The sequence below is a fragment of the Mastigoproctus giganteus genome, chromosome 1 (assembly GCF_048544385.1).
Source record: "Mastigoproctus giganteus isolate SK-2022 chromosome 1, ASM4854438v1, whole genome shotgun sequence".
Classification (NCBI taxonomy): Eukaryota; Metazoa; Arthropoda; class Arachnida; order Uropygi; family Thelyphonidae; genus Mastigoproctus; species Mastigoproctus giganteus.
The window spans coordinates 229,797,338-229,822,136 of NC_143575.1; the positions used below are offsets into that span (position 1 = coordinate 229,797,338).

Below are 24,799 nucleotides of genomic sequence, written 5' to 3' on the forward strand. Positions count from 1 at the left end.
ATCATATTTTTGTAATTCAAATTGAACTGAAATATATTCAAATCCCATATTGAAATTAGGAAACACATTTAAATCACAAAACAGTTACAGCAAATTAATACTGTTAATAGGGATATATACAAGATAAGGTGCTATTCAGCTCCTATAAACCTAGTCACCCCTATTTCAAAACAAAACAAGAATAAAATTATAAAAACATAAATAAGAGAAGAGAAGGGAAAGAGTAAAGCAACACCTAATTTCAGAGGAGTGAATGCACAGTTCCTTGCCCAAAGAGACATATGCCCACACTACCACCAAAGAATAAGAGCTACTAATACAAACCACTACAAAAAAAAAAAAAACAGAGAGCTTACAAGCACTATCTTTTGAAAGAGACACCAGTACTTATGTACTCTGAAAAAGGGGTTCTGTTGTAAATCATTGATCGCTATCACAGCTGAATATTAACGAGTGTCCCAATTTGTCCTGGACACATAAAAAGGAAGAACAAACTAAATTCATGTTTAGTTTGACCCTTAAATATGCATTTAGTTGACCCTTAAATATGCATTTTGGTTTCTCTTTATTTATTCCTGTCTGGAATAAATAAGGAGAAACCAACTAAATGCATATTTAAGGGTCAACTACTGAAACTGACAAATAAAAACAACATACAAACATGCAACTTAAAATTAAAGCGTAATAAATAGAATTACACTTAAATAACTAAACTCAATTAATTAACTAATTAACACAAACCAAACGATAGAATAAATTAAAACACAATGAAGAATCTAAGAGGTGGACTTAAACATTCAAACTAAATTTAAAATGGGACAGGTGTGTGTGTGTGTGTGTGTGTTTATGAAAACCTCAAACACAAAAGGTATTAGAACCTATAGTACTTAGTACCATGCTTAGTTTGGAGGTTGAGAAGACGAAAGAAGATATTTATTGACATTAGATTTGAACTTCTGTAGACTGTAATTTTCAGGAAATACGTATGAAGGAAGGTTGTTCCAGAAAGGGCAGTTGAATGAATAAACGAGGAAGATGAAAAGTTGGTTCTGTGAGTTTGAAGTTGGACAGCAAATGGATGGTGGCTGGTGACGGCACCTGTTCAAACTGTTTTGAAAGAGAGAGAGAGAGAGAGAGAGAGAGCGAAAATTATAGAAGCAAATTCAGAAGAGCAGTGCCCATGGAAGTATCTGTAGAAAAGGCATGCAGTAGAAACAGTACGTCTATGAGACAGAAAGTGGAGAGACTCTGTTAGAGATGAGTCATTAATTAACCTAACTGCCCTCTTCTGAATGGAATCGAGAAGTCTAAGAGAGGTTTTGGGGGCACTGCTGCAGATGTGGGAACAATATTCCATGGGCGGGCAGATCTGCGATATGTACAGAGTGAACAGCTGTTTGGAAGAAAACGAACACCGAGAGTGAAAGGAAAACCAAGTTTTTTAGCTACAGAGGAAGCATCTAAAAGCATCTTTATTAGGTGGTAGATGATTCTCATCAACCAGTGCAATACCACCACTTTGCTTATTGGAGGCTTGAAGTGGTGGAACCCATGTTTAGTCTCCAGAACTAAGTTCCGGTCAGCCCTTCCCCATCTCTTCCATCACACAGTATGACTGATGACTTTAGAGGTTATGATGAACATCATGGCGAGATCCAATCTTCCTTACATTTCAAGGGTACAGCTCTAAAACAGTGTTCGCAGGCCGGCCGCTGGTTAGTACACAGGACCGAACCTATTGGTAACTGTTTAGGAGGCTTCCAGATCAGCTAGTGTATAATCTTGCTACCTCTACTCTGCCAGATAGTGACTGAAGGGAGTTCAAGTAGTGTATATACGGGGAGCATTGTTGAGGCCACATTATGTCAAGGATCTGGGTATATTCTCACCATGTGTATGCCATATCCAAAAATTTCATTAGTTCATACAGCATGCCCCCCAAACTTTTTCTTACTACTGAATACACCATGAATTGTCAAACTGATAGAGTAAACTTATCTACGAAAAGATCTAAACCTCCCAAACACTTCCTAGTTGATTTCACAAATATACATGGTCTCAATTCTAATCTCAACGATGTCCATTTCCACTTGCAATCTGCCAAACCCCATGTACTTTTTCTGACAGAATCTCAGTTATCGGTTGATTCAAGTACTGCTCATCTCAGTTGCCCAAATTATTCGCTGTATGATTCCTTTCGCCCCAAAGATGGTACTTGTGCATATGTCCATTCTGATATTCCCTGTCAGAGACTTGGTAAATTGGAATCTCCTCTTTTCAATCTTCTCTGGCTTAAAATCTCTCTACTTCATTCTGTCAAATTTGTGTGTGTGTGCGTGCGCGCGTGCGCATGCACACACAATACAAATAACAAACAGTAATCTCTCACATGCTCTCATATGCATCTAGCTAATACATGCTTATATTTTTTTTTAGTACAGTATAATCTTGCTAATTTGTTGATATCAGTATATTCAAAATGCAATGTATTTCACTATCATTCCCCAACCAACAATATAGGGTTTTATAGCATTTATATGGATTATTCGAAATATGTCTACAAGGAAATTCAATGTCTGAAGTAGGTCCCACAACTTGGGAACAGCTTCTAATTCAAAAATACTGCTGAAACCAACTATGGACAAAAACATGATTATAATGCATCTGAATGGAGCTATAACAAAATTTGCTAGTGTACAGAATATGGCACATTTGTTGTACTACTTTTAATCCATAAAAAAAATTTATGAAAAAATTTAGTTTGTAATCCATAAAAAAAAGTGCCATTTCTCTCTTCACTGAAAGAGTAGCAGTGCTAGAACAGCACTGCCACTAATTCAGCAAATTTTGCAACACAGTGCTAATTAACCACTCTTGCTAATTACTTTTCCATAAATTGGTCACAAGTAAGTGGTTACGTGAACTGGTGACTGTTTCACGTTACTTTATAGCAGCTGAAAGTGAAAAGAGAATGTCCAGTGTGAGGGGTAAAAAATGTACATTTGATTACAGTTATGAAATTCTTTAATGGAATTAATCCTATATTTGTGAACATAAAAGTCACTATTTACAAAATAGATTAGTCATGAATAGCAATTTATTTGCATGTGCATATGTGCACGCAAGCACGTTTAATTCCACACAACCAAGGTAAAATTTCAAAACTGTAATCAAACATATTTTTTCAGCTGTATTCAGATACTGGAATTTTATAGTTCAACTGTTCTAAAGTGATGTTAATGTCCAGGTTATATACATTGAACTTCATGACTAGTAATGGCAGCAAAAACAAAATCTAGTAACCTTGCTATCACATGCAAGAAATTTATCGAATCTCTCCACAGCAAAAATGTTTTTTTCTCATATTGACTAAATTAACCATCTACTCAGGAATGTCTACTACAATAAAACTAAAAGATTATTAATATTTTAAATGAGACTTTTGAAAATTCTGCACAGTGTTAATATTGCATTTGAATAAAAATTCCTCTTGATAAATAATACTGATATGTTCTGAACTTGTGGATATTTTTTAACACATTTAAATTAAAACTGATTCCTTGAATTTTTAATTAACCAGGTTTTACTGATTACTAGTGTCAAGCTGGGAAGGGGAAGCATTTTCTTGAACTTTCTAGGTTTGAATGTAATATTGCATATTATGTTCTTATTACCAGCAGAATTTTCGAAGAAATATGTATGCAAATATTTATTTGTGTAAGAATACAGGAATTACCATGACTATTTCAAATACTCCAAAAAGATATGATAAATTTAAATAAACAGAAAATAAAAATTATTTACAATATTAGATACAAAAGAAATGCAGAAATGTTTGGAAATATTTGGAACCAAATGCATCTAAATGCTGGTGTAATTATGTATGTTATGTTTGCATATTTTTTTATACTTTACTGCATCAATTAAATTGTTTAAGGTGAATAAAGAAAAAAAAATAACATATTAGAAAAAATGCACAAATATTTGAAGAAGTTCAGAATATCAAAGATACGTAAAACATTGGTATACCTATGCACTTTTTTACACTGCATATCTATCAAATTTAATCAATGCAGTGCAATGTAAAAATACATATATGAGGGTGCATTCAAAAAGTTTGTATTCTATCCTACTTTTATTGGATGTAGTTATGCAGTATTTTTTCAGCAGGTAGTACATCTTGTGACATACATCTTGTATGTCACTGTACCAAACCTCAGTTTAATAGATCCAATCCCTTTTTTACAGGTGATTTTGTAAACTAAAGAGTATAAAAATTTCAAAATGAAGAAAAATGAACTGCAGGCTGTGATAAAATACCAGTTTTTGAAAATAATGTCCCCAGAGGAGGTTCATGCTGATGTGGTGCAGACATTGGGGGATAAGGCTATTACATATCACACAGTTGTGAAGTGGCACACAGAATTTCATTGTGGCAGAGAACTGTGTGATGATGCAAATCATTCTGGATGACCCTCCACATCTACCAGTGAGGAAAATGTCAACTGTGTGCATGACCTACTGATGCAAGACGAACAAATGACTGTTAGTGTACAGCTGAGTCTGTGGGCATTTCAATCAGCAATGTCAATTCAATCCTGACAAAATTCTTTGAAGAGGAAAAAGGTCAGTGCTCAATGGGTCCCACAAATGTTGACAGATGAGCAAAAAGCATGCCACAAATGAATCTGCATTATCAACTTGAACATGCTTCATGAGGATCAATGAAATTTCTGGTGCTGGATTATTATAATCGATGAAACATGGGTTCATCATTTCAACCCAGAGACTGAAAAAACAAAGTCTAATGTGGAAGCATTCATGTTCTCTTCCTCCAAGAAGTTCTGTGTTGCTCTGGTTAGTTGGCAAGGTGACAGCATCAGGTTTTTGGGATGTAAAAGATATCAGATGACTGACAACCTGGAAAAGGACAACACTATCACACTGATGCATACTGCAGCAACCTCATAAGGCAACTTCACAAAGCCATCAAGGAAAAGCATCATGGAAAACTGCAAAAAGGTGTCTTGCTTCTTCATAACAATGCACCCAATCACACCTCCCAGATTGAAATTACTGCCATATGGACTGCAGGATTTCAGTTGCCTCAGCACCCACCCTATTCTTCAGATCTTGTCCCTAGTGACTTATTTGTTCCCCAAGCTGAAGAATAGCATCTGTGGGATGTTATCCTTTAGCTTGAGGAACAAATTCCCAAAGATGATAAGAGAAATGCTTTCTACTCTGAGGTGGTCACAGCTGTGAGTGCATGGTCAAAGGACCAAGATAAAGATTTTTTATCCCAATGGGATCAAGGCACTAGAATATCAGTGGAAGAAGTGCACTGCAGTGGCCAGAGACTATGACAAAAAATAAAAAGGGAATAATGGTACAGCTTTTCTGTATGTGTTAGAATGCAAACTTTTAGATCCACCCTTGTACATCTTCATTTCCTAAATTTATTGCCCTTTGCTTTTATAATTTATATTAGTATATTTAATGGAGTATAGAAAGTGCAAGCCTACATGAAGACTAGATCATTATGAACGTCCCACACAACAATTTAGGCTATGAAATCTTTTCTTTAATAAAGGTTGCAGAAAACAATAGTCAGGCACATACTGCTATGGTTGAAGGTGATCTAGTTTTACTGGGAGACTATTGTCAGGGAAACAGGTAATATTTTTTATAATAAAGATAGGTGGACCAAAACCAGGGTGTGTTTGCTGAGAGCAACAACCGATGATGTCACTAACAGGTTGTCAGATTTTAATAGGGGGATAAAGAAAGAATTTTTATTCATGTAGGGACTGATGATATTGAACAAACACAGAATTTCACACAGAACCTTATAATTTGTTGAATAAATACAGAATCATGCTGAAAAAATATAGCCAGTTAGGTCAGAATGTGTATGTTTACCCATATCATCAGATCCACATTTATCTGATGATATGGGTAAAAGTAATGCTTACATTCACCTCAAGAATTCTTGCTTTGCTGCCACAAGCAATAATGGCAAGGTGTTCTGAGGGTAGCAATGTTTCAAATGAGTGAGATGAGAAAAATAGGGAAACAAGCCTAAATAACTTCAAGGGGCATGCCATGGTAGTAAACTGTAGAAGAATACTTAGTCTTAACTGTGTCTACAATAATGTCAAGAGTGTTGTTAATAAAATGGCTGAATTTGAAATTCTGGTTAGGGCAACTGATGCTGACATAACAGGGCTAACAGAAACGTGGTGCCACCCATAAATTTGGATGGCACCACGTTTTTGGATGACAAGTTTCACTATGGTATGTATAAAGTATTTAGGAAGGATAGGAAAGACAGAAGGGGCAACGAGGTCATGCTTCTTATCAAAAGCAGCCTGAGCACAAAAAGAGCTTTTGCTGAGTCCGAAGTTACATCTGCCAGCATACAATCTGTGTGGTGTGAGTTAGTTAGAAGCAAATGTATAATGAGAGTGGAAGTAATCTACAGACCAGAAGAGTGTGAAGAGTATGATGAGAGTCTCTACATGCAGATGGAATGGGCACGCAAGCGTGAATATCTTATTATGGGTGACTTCAACTGCCCCATATTGATTGGAATAAGTGGAATGGAAACTCACAATGGAGGAAAAAAATTTTAAATAAACTAGATGATTATTATTTGTTCCACATGTTAGAGAAACTACTAGGGGTAAGAATATTCTTAACCTCATCTTTACTCATAAATCATCATGTGGTGACCACGCAATTGTTAGTTGGAAGATGAAGAAATGTGTTGCAGTAGTTAAAGGTAAAGGCACGCGTTTTAATTTCAGAAGAGTGGACTTTGACAGTCTAAGGTGCCATATGGCACCTATTAACTGGGTAGACTGCAGAGTGAGGGCAAATATTATGGAATACCTTTAAAGCAAAAATCACAAAAGCCACAAATGCATACATATCATTAAGAAAACATTGTAGGAGGTGGATGCCAAAATGGATGAATGTGGAGCTGGCCAGCCAAAGAGAGCAGAAAAAGATAGCACAGGATAGTTACAGAGGGACAAAAAATACTGAAGCTTACAACAGGTACAAGTTAATCTGTAATAGTACCACAAATAAGGTTAGGGAGGCCAAGGATGCATATGAGAAAGCATTGAATGGGGACGAGAAATTTTTCATGTATGAGAATACAAAGAAGAAAACGAATTAGACTGGATCCTTGTACCCTGGGTGTGAAAAAAGTCTTATATAAGCAAGCTGTTGTTGTGGATGAATTAAATTGAATTTACTGACGAAAAACCTTTCGTGCTGAGAAGAGGATGTGCGAGTGAGGCTGAACCAAATGACCATTTACTAGAAAAACTTTTGAGCATAAAGAGAAGTAAGGCTCCTGGAGTTGATGGCATATACACAGTAATTTTGAGGGAGGCCACCAGGAAGTGTATTGAACCAATGAAGTTAATTATGAGAGCATCTTTGCAATTTGGAGCGACTCCTGTGGATTGAAGAAGTGCAAACATATCGTTCTAGGAGTGAAGTCAGTAACTACAGTCTGATTTCAGTGGAAGGAAAATCTTAGAGGCAATGATTAAGAGTGCAATCCAGAGACATTTAGATAGGTATGGCATTCTGAAAGACATAATATGGTTGTGTTAAGAGAAAATCATGTTTAACTCAGTATGCTATTTTGACACAGTATCTCATGAGCTGGATGTAGAGAACAATTTTGACATAATTTATTTGGATATAAGCAAAGAATTTGACTCAGTCCCTTATGAGAGGTTACTATATAAGCTGGAACAGGTTGGAATTACTAGAAAGATTACTGTGGCTGCAGGGCAGAAGGCAGAGGGTTGCGATTAATGAATATTCTTCAGATTGGTGTAACATCTGGAGTCAGGTCCCCTAAGGATCATTTCTTGGACCATGTTGCTTCCGATTTTCATAGACAACATGAATGAAGAGATAGAAGCAATGATGTCAAAATTTGCAGACAACATAAAGATTAGTAGAGTCATTGACAATCGGTTTCAAGCAGTGCTCCTGAAAGAGCACTGCTTGAAACCAATTGGAAGGAAAATGGCAGCTATGTTTTAATGCAACAAAATCAAGGCACTTGGAGAATAGCAACCCCAAAAAAAAATTATACACTTGGTGGGGTTAATTTTTTTTTTTTTTTTTTTATGAAAACCCCAAACACGAGATGTATTAGAACCTATAGTACTTAGTACCATGCACGGGTTGGAGGTTGAGAAGACGAAAGAAGATATTTGTTGACATTAGACTTGAACCTTCTGTAGACTGTAATTTTCAGGAAATACATATGAAGGAAGGTTGTTCCAGAAAAACAGCAGTTGAATGAATAAACAAGGAAGGTGAAAAGTTGGTTCTGTGAGTTTGAAGATAGACAGTAAATGGATATTGGCTGGTGCCGGCACCTGTTCGAACTGTTTTGAAAGAGAGAGTGGGAATTATAGAAGTCAATTCAGAAGAACGGTGCCCATGGAAGTATCTGTAGAAAAGGCATGCAGCAGAAACAGTATGTCTATGAGACAGCGAGTGGAGAGACTCTATTAGAGATGAGTCATTAATTAACCTAACTGCCCTTTTTTTTTTTATGAAAACCCCAAACACGAGATGTATTAGAACCTATAGTACTTAGTACCATGCACGGGTTGGAGGTTGAGAAGACGAAAGAAGATATTTGTTGACATTAGACTTGAACCTTCTGTAGACTGTAATTTTCAGGAAATACATATGAAGGAAGGTTGTTCCAGAAAAACAGCAGTTGAATGAATAAACAAGGAAGGTGAAAAGTTGGTTCTGTGAGTTTGAAGATAGACAGTAAATGGATATTGGCTGGTGCCGGCACCTGTTCGAACTGTTTTGAAAGAGAGAGTGGGAATTATAGAAGTCAATTCAGAAGAACGGTGCCCATGGAAGTATCTGTAGAAAAGGCATGCAGCAGAAACAGTATGTCTATGAGACAGCGAGTGGAGAGACTCTATTAGAGATGAGTCATTAATTAACCTAACTGCCCTCTTCTGAATGGAATCTAGAAGCCTGAGAGAGAGAGAGAGGTTTTGGGTGCACCGCCCCAGATGTGGGAACAATAATCCTTGCTTGTGCCATGAGAGATTAGAAGTCAGGGTAATCCCCAAAAGAAATATATCAACTTGCCTAGAAATCGGAGTTTCACCAAAGGTAAGCATAGAAGCAGAAGAATCCTTTTTGTAAGATATAAGACAAGACTGAGTTTTAGAAGGATTGAAATCAACTAAGTTGTCTTTGCCCCACTGGAGAATTACCTAGAGATCGGCATTTAAGGAATTCGTAGTGGATATTTGAGAAGTTGAAACTGATTGAGCAGAGCAAGGTTTCTCAAAATGGAAAGTGAAATGCAATGTGCTATCATCGGCAAAACTATCGATAGGATTTCCAGTCAATGGAAGGTCATTAATATACAAGAGGAAAAGAGTGGGAGAAAGAACTGAACCTTGGGGGACACCAGCATTAGTGTAGAAGTTAGAAGACAGAGAGCCATCTACCATCACCCTCAGTGAGCGATCAGAGAGAAAACTGAATAACCAATTACTAAAAACAGTTGGCAAACCATAAGATGGAAGCTTGCTTAGAAGACCTTTACACCAAACATGATCAAAATCCTTAGAGATGTCAAGAGTAACTGCTTGTGTTTCACCAAAAATTTTCCATTGAATTTTTCCATAAATGGGTAACATAAGCCAAAATATCACCAGTGGATCAACACTGACAGAATCCATACTGGTGATCGTTGATCAGACGGAAGGTTTCTTGGTGTAGTTTAAGAGTTGGTGGTTAATTGATTTCTCCATTACTTTAGAAAAAGTAGAAGTAATTGCAATGGGACGATATTTGGATGGGAGGGATTTGTCACCCTTTTTAGGAACTGGCTGGATATGAGCAAATTTCCAAGCAGAAGGAAAAACAATTTTGAATTAAAAAAGTGAAAAAAGGCGGAAAAGAACAGGAGTAAGTTCAGGAGCGCAGGTTTTGAGAAGAGTGGAGAAATACCATCTGGACCTGGAGGTTTCTTAGCATCAAGATTTGTCAAAATCCTTCTAACATCCTTTTGACGGAAGACCACCAGCTACATTGTATGCAGTGTGTTGAGAATGATGGGAGGTGTTCTACCAAGATCATTAATACATGAGTTGGAAGAAAAATGGTATGCTAGTAGGTCGGCTTTATCCTTGGCTAAAGTGACAACAGAACCATCTGGTTTTGACAGAAGTGGGAGCAGAAATGGGCAAAAGTTGCACCCAATAGCTTTGACAAGAGACCAGAATGGTCGGTTACCATTAGGGCAAGAAGAAAGTTTTCTATTCTTAGCCTGTTCAAAATCTAGTTTGACTGATTAATAACTGCTTTACAATTTTTGTGAGCTTTGATGTAGGCAGAAAATAAAACTGAAGAATTGGAAACGAGCCAATATGCAACATTCTTCTCTTGAACAGCCTTAGCACATTTATTGTAAAACCAAGGTAAAGGACAAGATTGTAAAGTGGAGTGGGGAATAAAGGATTCCATTCCTGCAAGAATAATTTCACTGACACGATCTGAGAAAACGCTGACATCAGAAGTTTTGAAACAGTAATCCGATCAGGGAAAAGAAGAAAAGAAATCTCGCAGGTCATCCAATTTTGCATTCTTGTAAGGTCAAACAATACGAGGTTGGGAATAATCATGAGATAAAGACTCCACTGGAGAAGAGACAATCACCAGTTGTGATCTGAGGAGCCTAAAGGACCACTCATCTTGACCGTGTACTTAGAAGGGTTGTTTGTGAGAAAAAGATCAAGAGTGTTGGCTGTATGGATAGGATTGTCCGGTATTCTTGTAGGTAAATGAACAATCTGTGCAAGGTCATTAGTAATTGCACAAGTCTCAGCATCTCGACCAGCTGGATCAATGTGACTAGAAAATGGAAGCCAGCTGGAGTTGTGAATAATAAAATCACCAAGGAAAATTACCTCACTGTTAGGAAAGTTGGACTGTAGAAAGTCAAGTTGCAAAGAGAGGAAGTCAGAAAGCTCAGTGATTAGTGGAGTTCAGAGAAGGGTAGAGATGACAGATGAATTTGAAAGAATGAAGTAGAGAGATTTTAAGCAGGAGAAGATCGAAAAGAGGAGATTCTAAATTACCAAGTCTCTGACAGGGAATATCAAAACAGACATATGCACAAGTACCACCTTTGAAGCGAAAAGAATCATAAAGCGAACAATTTGGGCAACTGAGATGAGCAGTACTTGAATCAACCAATAACTGAGATTCTGTCAGAAAAAGTACATGGGTTTGACAGACTGCAAGTGGAAATGGACATCGGTGAGATTAGAATTGAGACCACGTATATTTGTGAAATTAACTGAAGTATTTGGGAGGTTTAGATCTTTTTGCAGATAAGCTTATTCTATTAGTTTGACAATTCATGGTGTATTCAATAGTAATGAAAAGTGTGTGTGGGGGGGGGGATATGCTGTATGAAGTAATGAAATTTTAGGATATGGCGTACACATGGTGAGAATATACCCAGATCCTTGACATAATATGGTCTCAACAATGTCCTCCTCCCCCGCATACACACTACTCGGGCTCCCTCCAGTCTTGCTACCTCTACTCTGCGAGTAGAGGTAGCAAGATTATACACTAACTGATCCGGAAGCCTCCTAAAGAGTTACCAATAGGTTCGGTCCAGTGTACTTACTAGCAGCCAGCCTGTGAAAACTGTTTTAGAGCTGTACCCTCGAAATGTAAAGAAGATTGGATCTCGCCATGATGTCCACATAACCTCAAATGTCTTCCATCATACTGCATGATGGAAGAGATGAGGAAGGGTTGACCAGAACTCAGCTCTGGAGACTAAACATGGGTTCCACCACTTCAAGCCTCTAATAAGCAAAGTGGTGGTATTGCACTGGTTGATGAGAGTCATCTACCACCTAGTATTGCCTGGTAACACAGAGGGGTGGCATTCCTCCATATGGTGTGGGCAAGGTCGACCCTTGCTTATGTTGGTTCACACCTGGGTGGTTACCCACAGCGTGCTTATGCATGGGGGTTATACCCAGGATTACTAACAATCCTACCATCGTAAAGGTGCAAGCAAAAGATTTGGCTGTAATAGACTGTCCAGACTGCCGGAATTGGGTCCACTTGACCTAAAAATCAGTTCCATCAGAGTTTTAAACTCCCAGGTAGCAAGTACAGGTTGTCTGGCATATCTGAGAGAATGTCTGTGACAACCTCAAGGACCAATTAAAAACATTGGAGGAAGAAAGGGATCTGGGAGATATGAAGTTTTCTGAGCAGTGTAAATAAGAAGGAAAGCCGATGGTGTCCTAGTGATGATTTCTGTAGAGATAGGAAGGTTATAGTCCCTCATGTGGAATACTGTGTTCAAACATGGAGACCTCATCTAAGAAAAGACACTGAGCTTCTTGAAAAGGTCCAAAGACGGGCAACTCTTATGTTGAGATTGGCAAAAGTGCAAAGGTACAAGAAAAGACTCCGATTATACGTGTGCTGCAGATCTTGGCAACCAGGCATCTCAGAGGTGACCTGATTGAGGTTCGTAAGTCTCTGAGAGGGATTAGTAAAATGAATGAAGGCAGAATTCCAGAACTAGGGGCCATAAATTCAAATTACAGTTAACCCTCATATAACATGGTAGTTAGGTTCCTATAAAATCTTGTGTAGTGTGAAACCATGTTATACGGGACTAAGCACCAGTACAAAAAGGGGGTTACGTTCCAAAAGCTAACAAAACACACCATTTTTTTATAACTATCAGAAACTTAATTTTCATTAAAAACAGTAATAACTGAACAAACAACAAATGTCATACAAACTGTGATACACATAGGTCAGATAATGTACATTCATTTAACATTTAATTTTCTTCCTCTTTGTCACTGCTAAGAACAATCAAACGAGAATGTTTTTTTGGTTGCAGAGTACCTTCACCTTCTGAACTTTCTTCTGCATCATCAAGATTTTGTGTATCTTCTGCCTTTAAAAAATCATTAATCTGGATTTGTTTGCTTTTGCTTGATAGATCTTTGTAAATTTCATGGTACGGAGTTAAGCATGTTAGAAGCTTTCTTTTGAACTTTGTGCTCCTTTCAGTCGAAGAATCTGCATTCAAAAAATAAGATTTTAATTGCTTGGCTAGGTTTATGCCTTCTTGTACACTTTTTAATGTAAAATTTGGAATTTCAGAATTTTCATCTGTGCTATCATCCTCTGAATTGATTTGGTTTACCTCCAATGCCATTTCCACCAAATCCACTTCGCCAGCCTCTTTTTCCACCAGTAATTCTTGAATGTCTTCAGTAGTCATAGCAAGTTCTACTATCACACCGATTCTGTTTTCTGCCAGTTCGACCATATTTCCTGAATGAACTAACTCTGGCCATACATTTTTCCAACATGCATTTAATGTTGGGTTTACTTCTTTGAACGATAAAGCAATGATTCCGATACGTTTCACAATTGAAAAATGTTTCCATGTCTTCATCACTTCAATAGATTCAGAATCAACTTTTTCAAAATCCATTGTAACGATTTTCTGATGTAATGAGTTTTAAAGGTAGATATAATGCCTTAATCTAATGGCTGAATTAAAGAAGGTGTATTAGGTGGTAGGAACATTACTTCAACGTTTGGATGACTTAAATCTTTTGTATGGCCTGGCAATTTAACCAATAGTAATAAAACTTTGAAATCTAGATTTTTCCACAAGTTCTACAAGCATAAGTTCAATAGCACATGGGGATTTCCAAAAAAAAATAAAATACAGGGCTTTCCCAATTTTTTTTTTTTTTTTTTTTTTGTATAACAACTAACAAGTCAATGGTGGGGAATCACAAAAAAAGAATGGAAATGTTGAAAAACGACATCCAACATAATAGCAGGGTTTCCCTGCACAAAAACTCAAAATATTGTGTTATGCGAGGTTTGCCGCAATTGTCTAACCATGTTAGAGCAAAACCATGTTATATAAGCACAAAATATTGTGTTATGCGAGGTTTGCCGCAATTCTCTAACCATGTTAGAGAAAACCATGTTATATAAGCAAATTTATGTGTGAGGACTGCCGCAATTTATCAATCATGTTAGAGCGAAACCGTGTTGTAGAAATACCATGTTATATGGGGGTTGCCTGTACAGGGAACAGGTTTAGAACAGATTGCAGGAACAAGTTGCCTTTATGGGTAGTTGAAGCTGACAGTCTGAATAAAATCAAAGGGTCAACTGAATAGTTACCTATGTGAGGACGGAAGCATATAATTTGTATTTTCTTACTTAAGGTTTTTTCTTTTCTTTTGTTTTTTTTTTTTTTTGTTGCAGTGCAGCAAAAGCCTGTGACTTCCTTACACTATATGGAGAATACTATTACTTTAGAGTGCAAAGGATAGCACCAACCAGGGAAAAAATTTATGAGAAATATTCATACAGTATATCCATGTGGCCATTTAATGCAAAAAAAAGGTGAAACTATGTTGAGATAAATGATTATGTTTTCAATTATGAATACAAGGGAGTGTTAACCAAAAACAAAATGAGAAACACTAAATATTAAATAAAATAAACATGCTACAAAAATATTCTAAACATACTTGCAGTAGTTATCTTGCTTTGCAGTATGAGAAAGGGAGAAATAACAATCCAGTGTTGCTAGCAGTGTTACTGCTTTTTTATACTGATGGAAATTCTGGTTAAATTCCCTGTTTTTCCAAAATATAATAATAATTAGGGAGGTCTTGTTCAGAATCAAAATAAAATTTAAAGTATTTCATTTATAATAAACAAATTTATCAAACATGTCAATAATCTTAGAATAACCAAACTTAATAGGTTAGGCTAATTCAAGACCTTATTCAGTAAGTACAGTTCATAACCCTTATCTTTTCATTAAATAGAAATATGATGATGTAATATTGTCAGAGTAATGCTTTAAAAATGATTTTGGCTTTGTTTACATAGTAAAAATTACAATCATGAATTAAAAGTTTCTATTTTTTTTTAGTAAATATATTTGTTTCTTCACCTATTTTTCAGATTACACTTCTTGTTTTGTACTTACAAAAATCTTCATGTGTATTATAAATAGTCCTTGAGGGTGTCACAGACATTCTCTCAGGCATGACAAAGTGGGCTTGCTACCTGTGAGTCTAAAACACTGATGAAACTGATATTCAGGTGACATCTCAGTCAAGTATACCAAATTTTGGTGAAGTCCGGTTGTTCTGCGACAACCAAATCCTCTGCTTGCACTTTCATGATGGTGGGACCATAACTCCTGTGTGGAAGTCCTGAAATATAACATGATATACTGGAGGTAACCACCCAGATGTGAATTTCTGTAAGCAGGGGTCAAGATGTAGCAACCACACCACACAGAGGAATGCCACCCCCTCTGTGTTGCCAGTTAATATTAGGTGGTACATGACTCTCATCAACCCCTGTTTAGACTCCAGAGAAAAGCTCCAGCAAACCCCCATCTCTTCCATCATGTATGACTGATGTCTTTTGAAGTTATGATGGGCGTGGTAAGACCCAATCTTCCTTACATTTCGTGCATGTAGCTCTAAAATAGTGTTCACAGGCTGGCCACTATATAGTCCACCTGCCTGAAGCTACTGGTAACTTTCTAGTGGGTTGCCAGATCAACTAATGAATAATCTTGCTGCCTCTACTCTGCCAGATAGTGACTGGAGAGAGTCAAAGTAGTGTGTGTGTATGTGCAGTGATACTGTCAAGGCCACATTATGTCAAGGAGCTGGGTAGATTCTTGCCATTTGTACATCACATCCAAAAATTTCATTACTTCATACAACATGTTCTCCCCACCTTTTGTTACTACTGAATACATTATGAATAGCCAAACTCATAGAACAAACTTAACTACGAAAAGATCTAAACTTCCTCATTCATTCATTTTAAAAATATAAATGATCTTAGTCCCAATACCAATGATGTCCATTTCCACCTGCAGTCTGCCATGCCCCACTTACTTTTTCTGACAGAATCCCAATTATTAGTTGATTCAGCCACTGCTCATCTCAGTTATCCTAATTATACTAGAGCACTTTAAGGGCTTAAGCCTCAGGCTGCAAAAGAATTAGACAATATACAAGTTTGTGCAAATGCAGCATATTAGTATGCAGCAATTCTAAAAGAATTGCTAAAAACAGCATTGTTTTAGTTATATCTCATATCACGAGTTGCCATGATATTGCACTACTTTGACCCCCATCTCTTCCATCATGTATGACTGATGTCTTTTGAAGTTATGATGGGCGTGGTAAGACCCAATCTTCCTTACATTTCGTGCATGTAGCTCTAAAATAGTGTTCACAGGCTGGCCACTATATAGTCCACCTGCCTGAAGCTACTGGTAACTTTCTAGTGGGTTGCCAGATCAACTAATGAATAATCTTGCTGCCTCTACTCTGCCAGATAGTGACTGGAGAGAGTCAAAGTAGTGTGTGTGTATGTGCAGTGATACTGTCAAGGCCACATTATGTCAAGGAGCTGGGTAGATTCTTGCCATTTGTACATCACATCCAAAAATTTCATTACTTCATACAACATGTTCTCCCCACCTTTTGTTACTACTGAATACATTATGAATAGCCAAACTCATAGAACAAACTTAACTACGAAAAGATCTAAACTTCCTCATTCATTCATTTTAAAAATATAAATGATCTTAGTCCCAATACCAATGATGTCCATTTCCACCTGCAGTCTGCCATGCCCCACTTACTTTTTCTGACAGAATCCCAATTATTAGTTGATTCAGCCACTGCTCATCTCAGTTATCCTAATTATACTAGAGCACTTTAAGGGCTTAAGCCTCAGGCTGCAAAAGAATTAGACAATATACAAGTTTGTGCAAATGCAGCATATTAGTATGCAGCAATTCTAAAAGAATTGCTAAAAACAGCATTGTTTTAGTTATATCTCATATCACGAGTTGCCATGATATTGCACTACTTTGACCCCCATCTCTTCCATCATGTATGACTGATGTCTTTTGAAGTTATGATGGGCGTGGTAAGACCCAATCTTCCTTACATTTCGTGCATGTAGCTCTAAAATAGTGTTCACAGGCTGGCCACTATATAGTCCACCTGCCTGAAGCTACTGGTAACTTTCTAGTGGGTTGCCAGATCAACTAATGAATAATCTTGCTGCCTCTACTCTGCCAGATAGTGACTGGAGAGAGTCAAAGTAGTGTGTGTGTATGTGCAGTGATACTGTCAAGGCCACATTATGTCAAGGAGCTGGGTAGATTCTTGCCATTTGTACATCACATCCAAAAATTTCATTACTTCATACAACATGTTCTCCCCACCTTTTGTTACTACTGAATACATTATGAATAGCCAAACTCATAGAACAAACTTAACTACGAAAAGATCTAAACTTCCTCATTCATTCATTTTAAAAATATAAATGATCTTAGTCCCAATACCAATGATGTCCATTTCCACCTGCAGTCTGCCATGCCCCACTTACTTTTTCTGACAGAATCCCAATTATTAGTTGATTCAGCCACTGCTCATCTCAGTTATCCTAATTATACTAGAGCACTTTAAGGGCTTAAGCCTCAGGCTGCAAAAGAATTAGACAATATACAAGTTTGTGCAAATGCAGCATATTAGTATGCAGCAATTCTAAAAGAATTGCTAAAAACAGCATTGTTTTAGTTATATCTCATATCACGAGTTGCCATGATATTGCACTACTTTGACCCCCATCTCTTCCATCATGTATGACTGATGTCTTTTGAAGTTATGATGGGCGTGGTAAGACCCAATCTTCCTTACATTTCGTGCATGTAGCTCTAAAATAGTGTTCACAGGCTGGCCACTATATAGTCCACCTGCCTGAAGCTACTGGTAACTTTCTAGTGGGTTGCCAGATCAACTAATGAATAATCTTGCTGCCTCTACTCTGCCAGATAGTGACTGGAGAGAGTCAAAGTAGTGTGTGTGTATGTGCAGTGATACTGTCAAGGCCACATTATGTCAAGGAGCTGGGTAGATTCTTGCCATTTGTACATCACATCCAAAAATTTCATTACTTCATACAACATGTTCTCCCCACCTTTTGTTACTACTGAATACATTATGAATAGCCAAACTCATAGAACAAACTTAACTACGAAAAGATCTAAACTTCCTCATTCATTCATTTTAAAAATATAAATGATCTTAGTCCCAATACCAATGATGTCCATTTCCACCTGCAGTCTGCCATGCCCCACTTACTTTTTCTGACAGAATCCCAATTATTAGTTGATTCAGCCACTGCTCATCTCAGTTATCCTAATTATACTAGAGCACTTTAAGGGCTTAAGCCTCAGGCTGCAAAAGAATTAGACAATATACAAGTTTGTGCAAATGCAGCATATTAGTATGCAGCAATTCTAAAAGAATTGCTAAAAACAGCATTGTTTTAGTTATATCTCATATCACGAGTTGCCATGATATTGCACTACTTTGACCCCCATCTCTTCCATCATGTATGACTGATGTCTTTTGAAGTTATGATGGGCGTGGTAAGACCCAATCTTCCTTACATTTCGTGCATGTAGCTCTAAAATAGTGTTCACAGGCTGGCCACTATATAGTCCACCTGCCTGAAGCTACTGGTAACTTTCTAGTGGGTTGCCAGATCAACTAATGAATAATCTTGCTGCCTCTACTCTGCCAGATAGTGACTGGAGAGAGTCAAAGTAGTGTGTGTGTATGTGCAGTGATACTGTCAAGGCCACATTATGTCAAGGAGCTGGGTAGATTCTTGCCATTTGTACATCACATCCAAAAATTTCATTACTTCATACAACATGTTCTCCCCACCTTTTGTTACTACTGAATACATTATGAATAGCCAAACTCATAGAACAAACTTAACTACGAAAAGATCTAAACTTCCTCATTCATTCATTTTAAAAATATAAATGATCTTAGTCCCAATACCAATGATGTCCATTTCCACCTGCAGTCTGCCATGCCCCACTTACTTTTTCTGACAGAATCCCAATTATTAGTTGATTCAGCCACTGCTCATCTCAGTTATCCTAATTATACTAGAGCACTTTAAGGGCTTAAGCCTCAGGCTGCAAAAGAATTAGACAATATACAAGTTTGTGCAAATGCAGCATATTAGTATGCAGCAATTCTAAAAGAATTGCTAAAAACAGCATTGTTTTAGTTATATCTCATATCACGAGTTGCCATGATATTGCACTACTTTGACCCCCATCTCTTCCATCATGTATGACTGATGTCTTTTGAAGTTATGATGGGCGTGGTAAGACCCAATCTTCCTTACATTTCGTGCATGTAGCTCTAAAATAGTGTTCACAGGCTGGCCACTATATAGTCCACCTGCCTGAAGCTACTGGTAACTTTCTAGTGGGTTGCCAGATCAACTAATGAATAATCTTGCTGCCTCTACTCTGCCAGATAGTGACTGGAGAGAGTCAAAGTAGTGTGTGTGTATGTGCAGTGATACTGTCAAGGCCACATTATGTCAAGGAGCTGGGTAGATTCTTGCCATTTGTACATCACATCCAAAAATTTCATTACTTCATACAACATGTTCTCCCCACCTTTTGTTACTACTGAATACATTATGAATAGCCAAACTCATAGAACAAACTTAACTACGAAAAGATCTAAACTTCCTCATTCATTCATTTTAAAAATATAAATGATCTTAGTCCCAATACCAATGATGTCCATTTCCACCTGCAGTCTGCCATGCCCCACTTACTTTTTCTGACAGAATCCCAATTATTAGTTGATTCAGCCACTGCTCATCTCAGTTATCCTAATTATACTAGAGCACTTTAAGGGCTTAAGCCTCAGGCTGCAAAAGAATTAGACAATATACAAGTTTGTGCAAATGCAGCATATTAGTATGCAGCAATTCTAAAAGAATTGCTAAAAACAGCATTGTTTTAGTTATATCTCATATCACGAGTTGCCATGATATTGCACTACTTTGAATAAGTAACGCTTCACTTCATCAATAGAGAAGACTATTGTTACTTATTCTCAGCAGATACCACCACCCAGACGGTCATTTCGGGGCTATTTGGCCCTTCTTCAGTTTGCCCTGATAATGCAATGATGACAAAACAGTTATAAAGTATAACTCCACAATATGAGAGATGCTTGATGGTGTACAAAGTGAATTAGACTAGAGCACCTTAAAGGCTTAAGCCTCATGCTGTGAAAGACAGCATACAAGTTTGTGCAAATGCAGCATATTAGTATACAGCAATTCTAAAAAAAAGCTAAAAACAACATCATTTTGTTATATCTCACATTATGAATGCCTTCACAATGAGTTTCTATGATATTGCACTACTTTGAATAAGTAACGCTTCACTTCACCAATGCAGAAGACTATTGTTACTTATTCTCGGTGGATACCACCACCCAGATGGCACCATTCCAGGGCTATTTGGCCCTTCTTCGGTGGGTGGGGAGGTACCCTGGTGATGCAATGATTACAAAACAGTTGTGAAGTATAACTCCACAATATGAGAAATGCCTGAGTGTATAAAGTGAATTTGCATCACCAGAGTACCTACCCACCCACCAAAGAAGGGCCAAATAGCCCTGAAAAGGTGCCATCTGGGTAGTGGTATTTGCCGAGAATAAGTAACAATAGTCTTCTCCATTGGTGAAGCGTTACTTATTAGAAGTAGTACAATATCATGGCAACTCATTGTGAAGGTGTTTGTAATTATATTCCCAATATGAGATATAACTAAAACGATGCTGTTTTTAGCTTTTTTAGAATTTCTGCATACTAATAACGGCCTCCGTAGCCGAGTGGTCAGGAGTGGGAGTGCAGTAGCACACGCTCTTTGAGTAGACTGGGGTTCAAGCCCCTGACTGCTGAATATGGTCGATCTGCCAACCCGCACTGGACCAGCGTGGCAGATTATGGTCCATTTCCCTCAGCATGAATTGTTGAGGAGGCTTCCATCCTGCAGTGGGTTGATAATGGCTGCACTTTACCTTTTTACCTTTTAATATGTTGCATTTGCACAAACTTGTAAGTTATCCTAATTATTTGTTGTACAATTCCTTTAACTTCAAAGGTCATACTTGTGCATTTGTCCACTCTGATGTTCCTCATCAGAGACTTAATAATTTTGAATCTCCTCTTTTCAATTTTCTTTGTCTTAAAATCTCTCTATCTCCTTCTGTCAAATTCATCTGTTGCCTCTATCGTTCTCCCAACTCCACTAATCACTTGGAACTCTTTTAACTTCCTTTCTTTGAAACTTGGCTTTCTCCAGTCCAACTTTCTTAAGAGGAAAGTTGGACTGGAGAAAGCCAAGTTTCAAAATGAAAGCCAACTGGAGTTGTGAACATTAAAATCACAACTCCAGTTGGCTTCCATTTTCTAGTGAGACTGTGACTAATTTTGCAATTAGTCACAGTCTCACTCAGCTTATTCATTTACCTACCAGACAACCCCAACCACACACCAAACACCACTGATCTTTTTTTTTTCATGAATAACACTTCAAAGTACATGGCCAATGTTAGTGGTCCTCAGATTACAACTTAATGATGGTTTCTCTCACTCTCTCTATACCTCGTGGTCATTCTTAGACTTATGTTGTTCAAGATCAAGAAGTTCAAGATCTTAGACTCAAGTGCAGATCAAGAATAAAACTTTCAAAAAAGAACTTGTTAAAATTGTTGAAGAGGGGTATTATGTGTTATACTTCCCAACAGGTTTTTAACATAGATGAAGAAGGTTTGGAAACAAATGCCTAAAAGAAGTTTCATATTGAAAGAAGAAAAAAACATGCCAGGTTTCAAAGCGGCGAAGGATCGGTTGACTTTATTGTTAGGTGGTAACGCTGTGGGAGATTTAAAATTAAAACCTTTTAGTTTACCAGGAAGAGGGCCAAAGTACAACTCAAAATCGACCCATTTTTCATGATTAATTTCATCAATTAAATTAAATCAATTAAAATCAATTTAGATCAATTAAATTCATGATTTTAATTGGAATTTTAAGTTTAATTTTGATATGTAAGTAGTTACCATTAGATAATAGAAGAGTTAAAGCACCCTCGATAACAAAAGAAGTTCAGAAAGCAATTAGCCAAATGAAGAATGACAAGGCACCGGGAAATGAGTTCCAAGCAGAACTATGGAAATTCGGAAATTCTAATTTTATTTACAGGTAATATACCAGAAGACTGGAAAAGTGGAATAATAGTACCTATACACAAAAAAGGAGATAAAGAAATTTGTCAGAATTATAGACCCATTACCCTTTTAAACCATATATATAAAATATTTATAAGGATCTTACGAAATAGGATACTTAAAACATATGAAGAAACAATAGGGGAAAAACAAGCAGGATTTAGAAAAGGCAGATCAACAACAGACCAAATATTCACACTAAACATCATTGCAGAAAAATATTGGAATAAGAAGAAACCTCTTTATCTGTGCTTCATCAATTTCAAGCAGGCATTTGACTCTGTAAACAGAGAAAATTTAATGAAGCAACTACAAAAAATCCCACTTGATCATGAAATAATCATGTTTGTAAATAACTTCTACAAAAATACAATATCTATTTAATATCTACCTAGAAGAACTAATGAAATCAATTGAAGAAAAAAGAGGCACAATAATAAATGGAAAAAATATAAACCCATAAAATATGCAGATGATATTGTGATTTTAACAGAAACCAAACTACTAAAAGAAATATTAACAAACATCAATAAAGCAAGCAACAATTAGGGAATTAATATTAATATAAATAAAACCAAAGTAATGCAAATCGGAAAAAACATAGAAGACGTAAACATCCAAAATCAACAAATAGAACAAGTGTAAAAATTTGTATACCTGAGCTCTCTAATAACCGGAAACCTAAGTAATATTGACCAAATTAATCACAGACTGAATATCGGATGGACAAACATGAACAAACTCAAAAACATATGGAAGAGCAAAAAATTAAACTATATGAAACTGTCATCATACCCACAGCAACTTATGGATCAGAAAATTGGAGAATAAATGAGAAAGAAAGGCAAAAAAATAATGTCATTTGAAATGAGATGTCTGAGGAAAATCAATAAAACAAATTGGAAAGAACATAAAACTAATGAACAAGTAAGGAGAGATCTAAACTTTGAACACAGAATAATAGAGCAGATCTACAAAAAACAACTTCAGTGGTTTGGACATGTGAATGGGATAAAAGAACACAGGCTGCCTAATGTAGTACTGACAGGAAGAATTGGAGATAAGAGACCACCAGGAAGACCCAAAAGAGAATGGCTCCAATGCCTAAAGGAAAACACAAGCTTTCAGAGTTATCAACAAATGATGCAAGATTCAAGAGATTGACAACAATGGAGGACGAGATCTAAATAGGGACTCAACCCGTGCCAAACGGAAGAGTAGAATGATGAATGATGATGATAACTGACATTTGTGCATCTTTTCACAACCATTTATTACTGATTAGGAAATATCCTATGGTACCGACCACAACTCACAAATACATATTTTACATTATGGGAATGCAGCGCTCGCTTAGCGTGGATTCACTTAGCGCTTTTCCGGAACGAATTATCAGCGTTAAGCGGGGGTCACCTGTATATTGAAATCTCTGGCTTCATTTTCTGCCTATACCAAAACTGGCAACAACTGCAAAGTAGCTATTAATCAGTCGAAACTATATTTCAAACAGGCTAAGAGTCAAAAACTTGCATCTTATCCAAATGGTAGTCGAACATTCTGGTCTGTTTCCAAAGGTATAAGCGAGACCAAATTTCCTTGCAATAGATGACAAACTTTGTCCTGCTTTGTACTTCTTAATCATTTTCATCTTCATTTCTAAATCAATTTTGTTTTGTTTCCTGGCACTCCCACCACTTGCACTTTTCATTGGTCGCTTTTCCTTCATCATTGTAATACGTAAATAGGAATGAAGAGAAGTTTCTGAAAATTTGTTTTTTATATGATTGAAGATTTCAGTGAAGGGGAACACATTTCACCATAATAACGTAATAACCCAAACAATTAGAGCTATTGGTATTATCGCAAATGCAATAAGTTCGAGTTTACTACCAGTTTATAATAGATTGCGCTACCAGAAAGCCCAATAAACTGGAAAGTGCAAATTGTTTTATGGCAGTGACCTTCAGAAATGTGTTTTAGAAAAATATCACAAAGGCGTTCAAAATTGATTCTTATAACGAACATATGGTAACGATGAAAGTGTAGTGTAATTTCCATTATAAAAATTACCTTTTTTCAACTTCCAAGGTCATGAAATGAATTACCAAAAAAAAAAAAAAACCCAGTGTTATTGGATTCATATTACAATATTTTCACGATACCTCCATTTATTCCTACAGGATGCAAAATACGTTTCACGTTTTTTTTTTTTTTAAGTTTGCACCGACTGGCAAAAACTTACGTAAAGTCGAATTTCCGTAAGTTAAGTATTATGTAAGCCGGGGAGTGGCTGTATGGGGTCGCAAACTGTATTTAGTACAATACATTGCAGTATACATTTTTATTATCAGATAAACAAAATTCATTGAGAAATATTCATAGTGGCTGTATTTGTAGTGTAAAAATCTAACCATATGCAAGTTTTGTAACTTAGGTTTAAAAATTTTTAAAATAAAAATATATTCATCCACAGCTGAATTACATGCTTCTAAAACTTGGGATTTGAAAACTGCCCTGTATAA

The 24,799-nt window shown here is 36.8% G+C and overlaps 1 protein-coding gene across 1 annotated transcript in view; it reads right to left on the minus strand.

Moving 5' to 3' along the window:
- Positions 1-24,799, minus strand: part of LOC150091578 (DNA mismatch repair protein Msh3-like) — a 274,897-nt gene that overhangs the window by 123,189 nt on the left and 126,909 nt on the right. Inside the window, exon 14 of the mRNA XM_090369011.1 lies at positions 14,634-14,741. Within this exon, the coding sequence (XP_090225137.1) occupies positions 14,634-14,741 (108 nt within the window). The remainder of the gene's footprint in view (positions 1-14,633; positions 14,742-24,799) is intronic.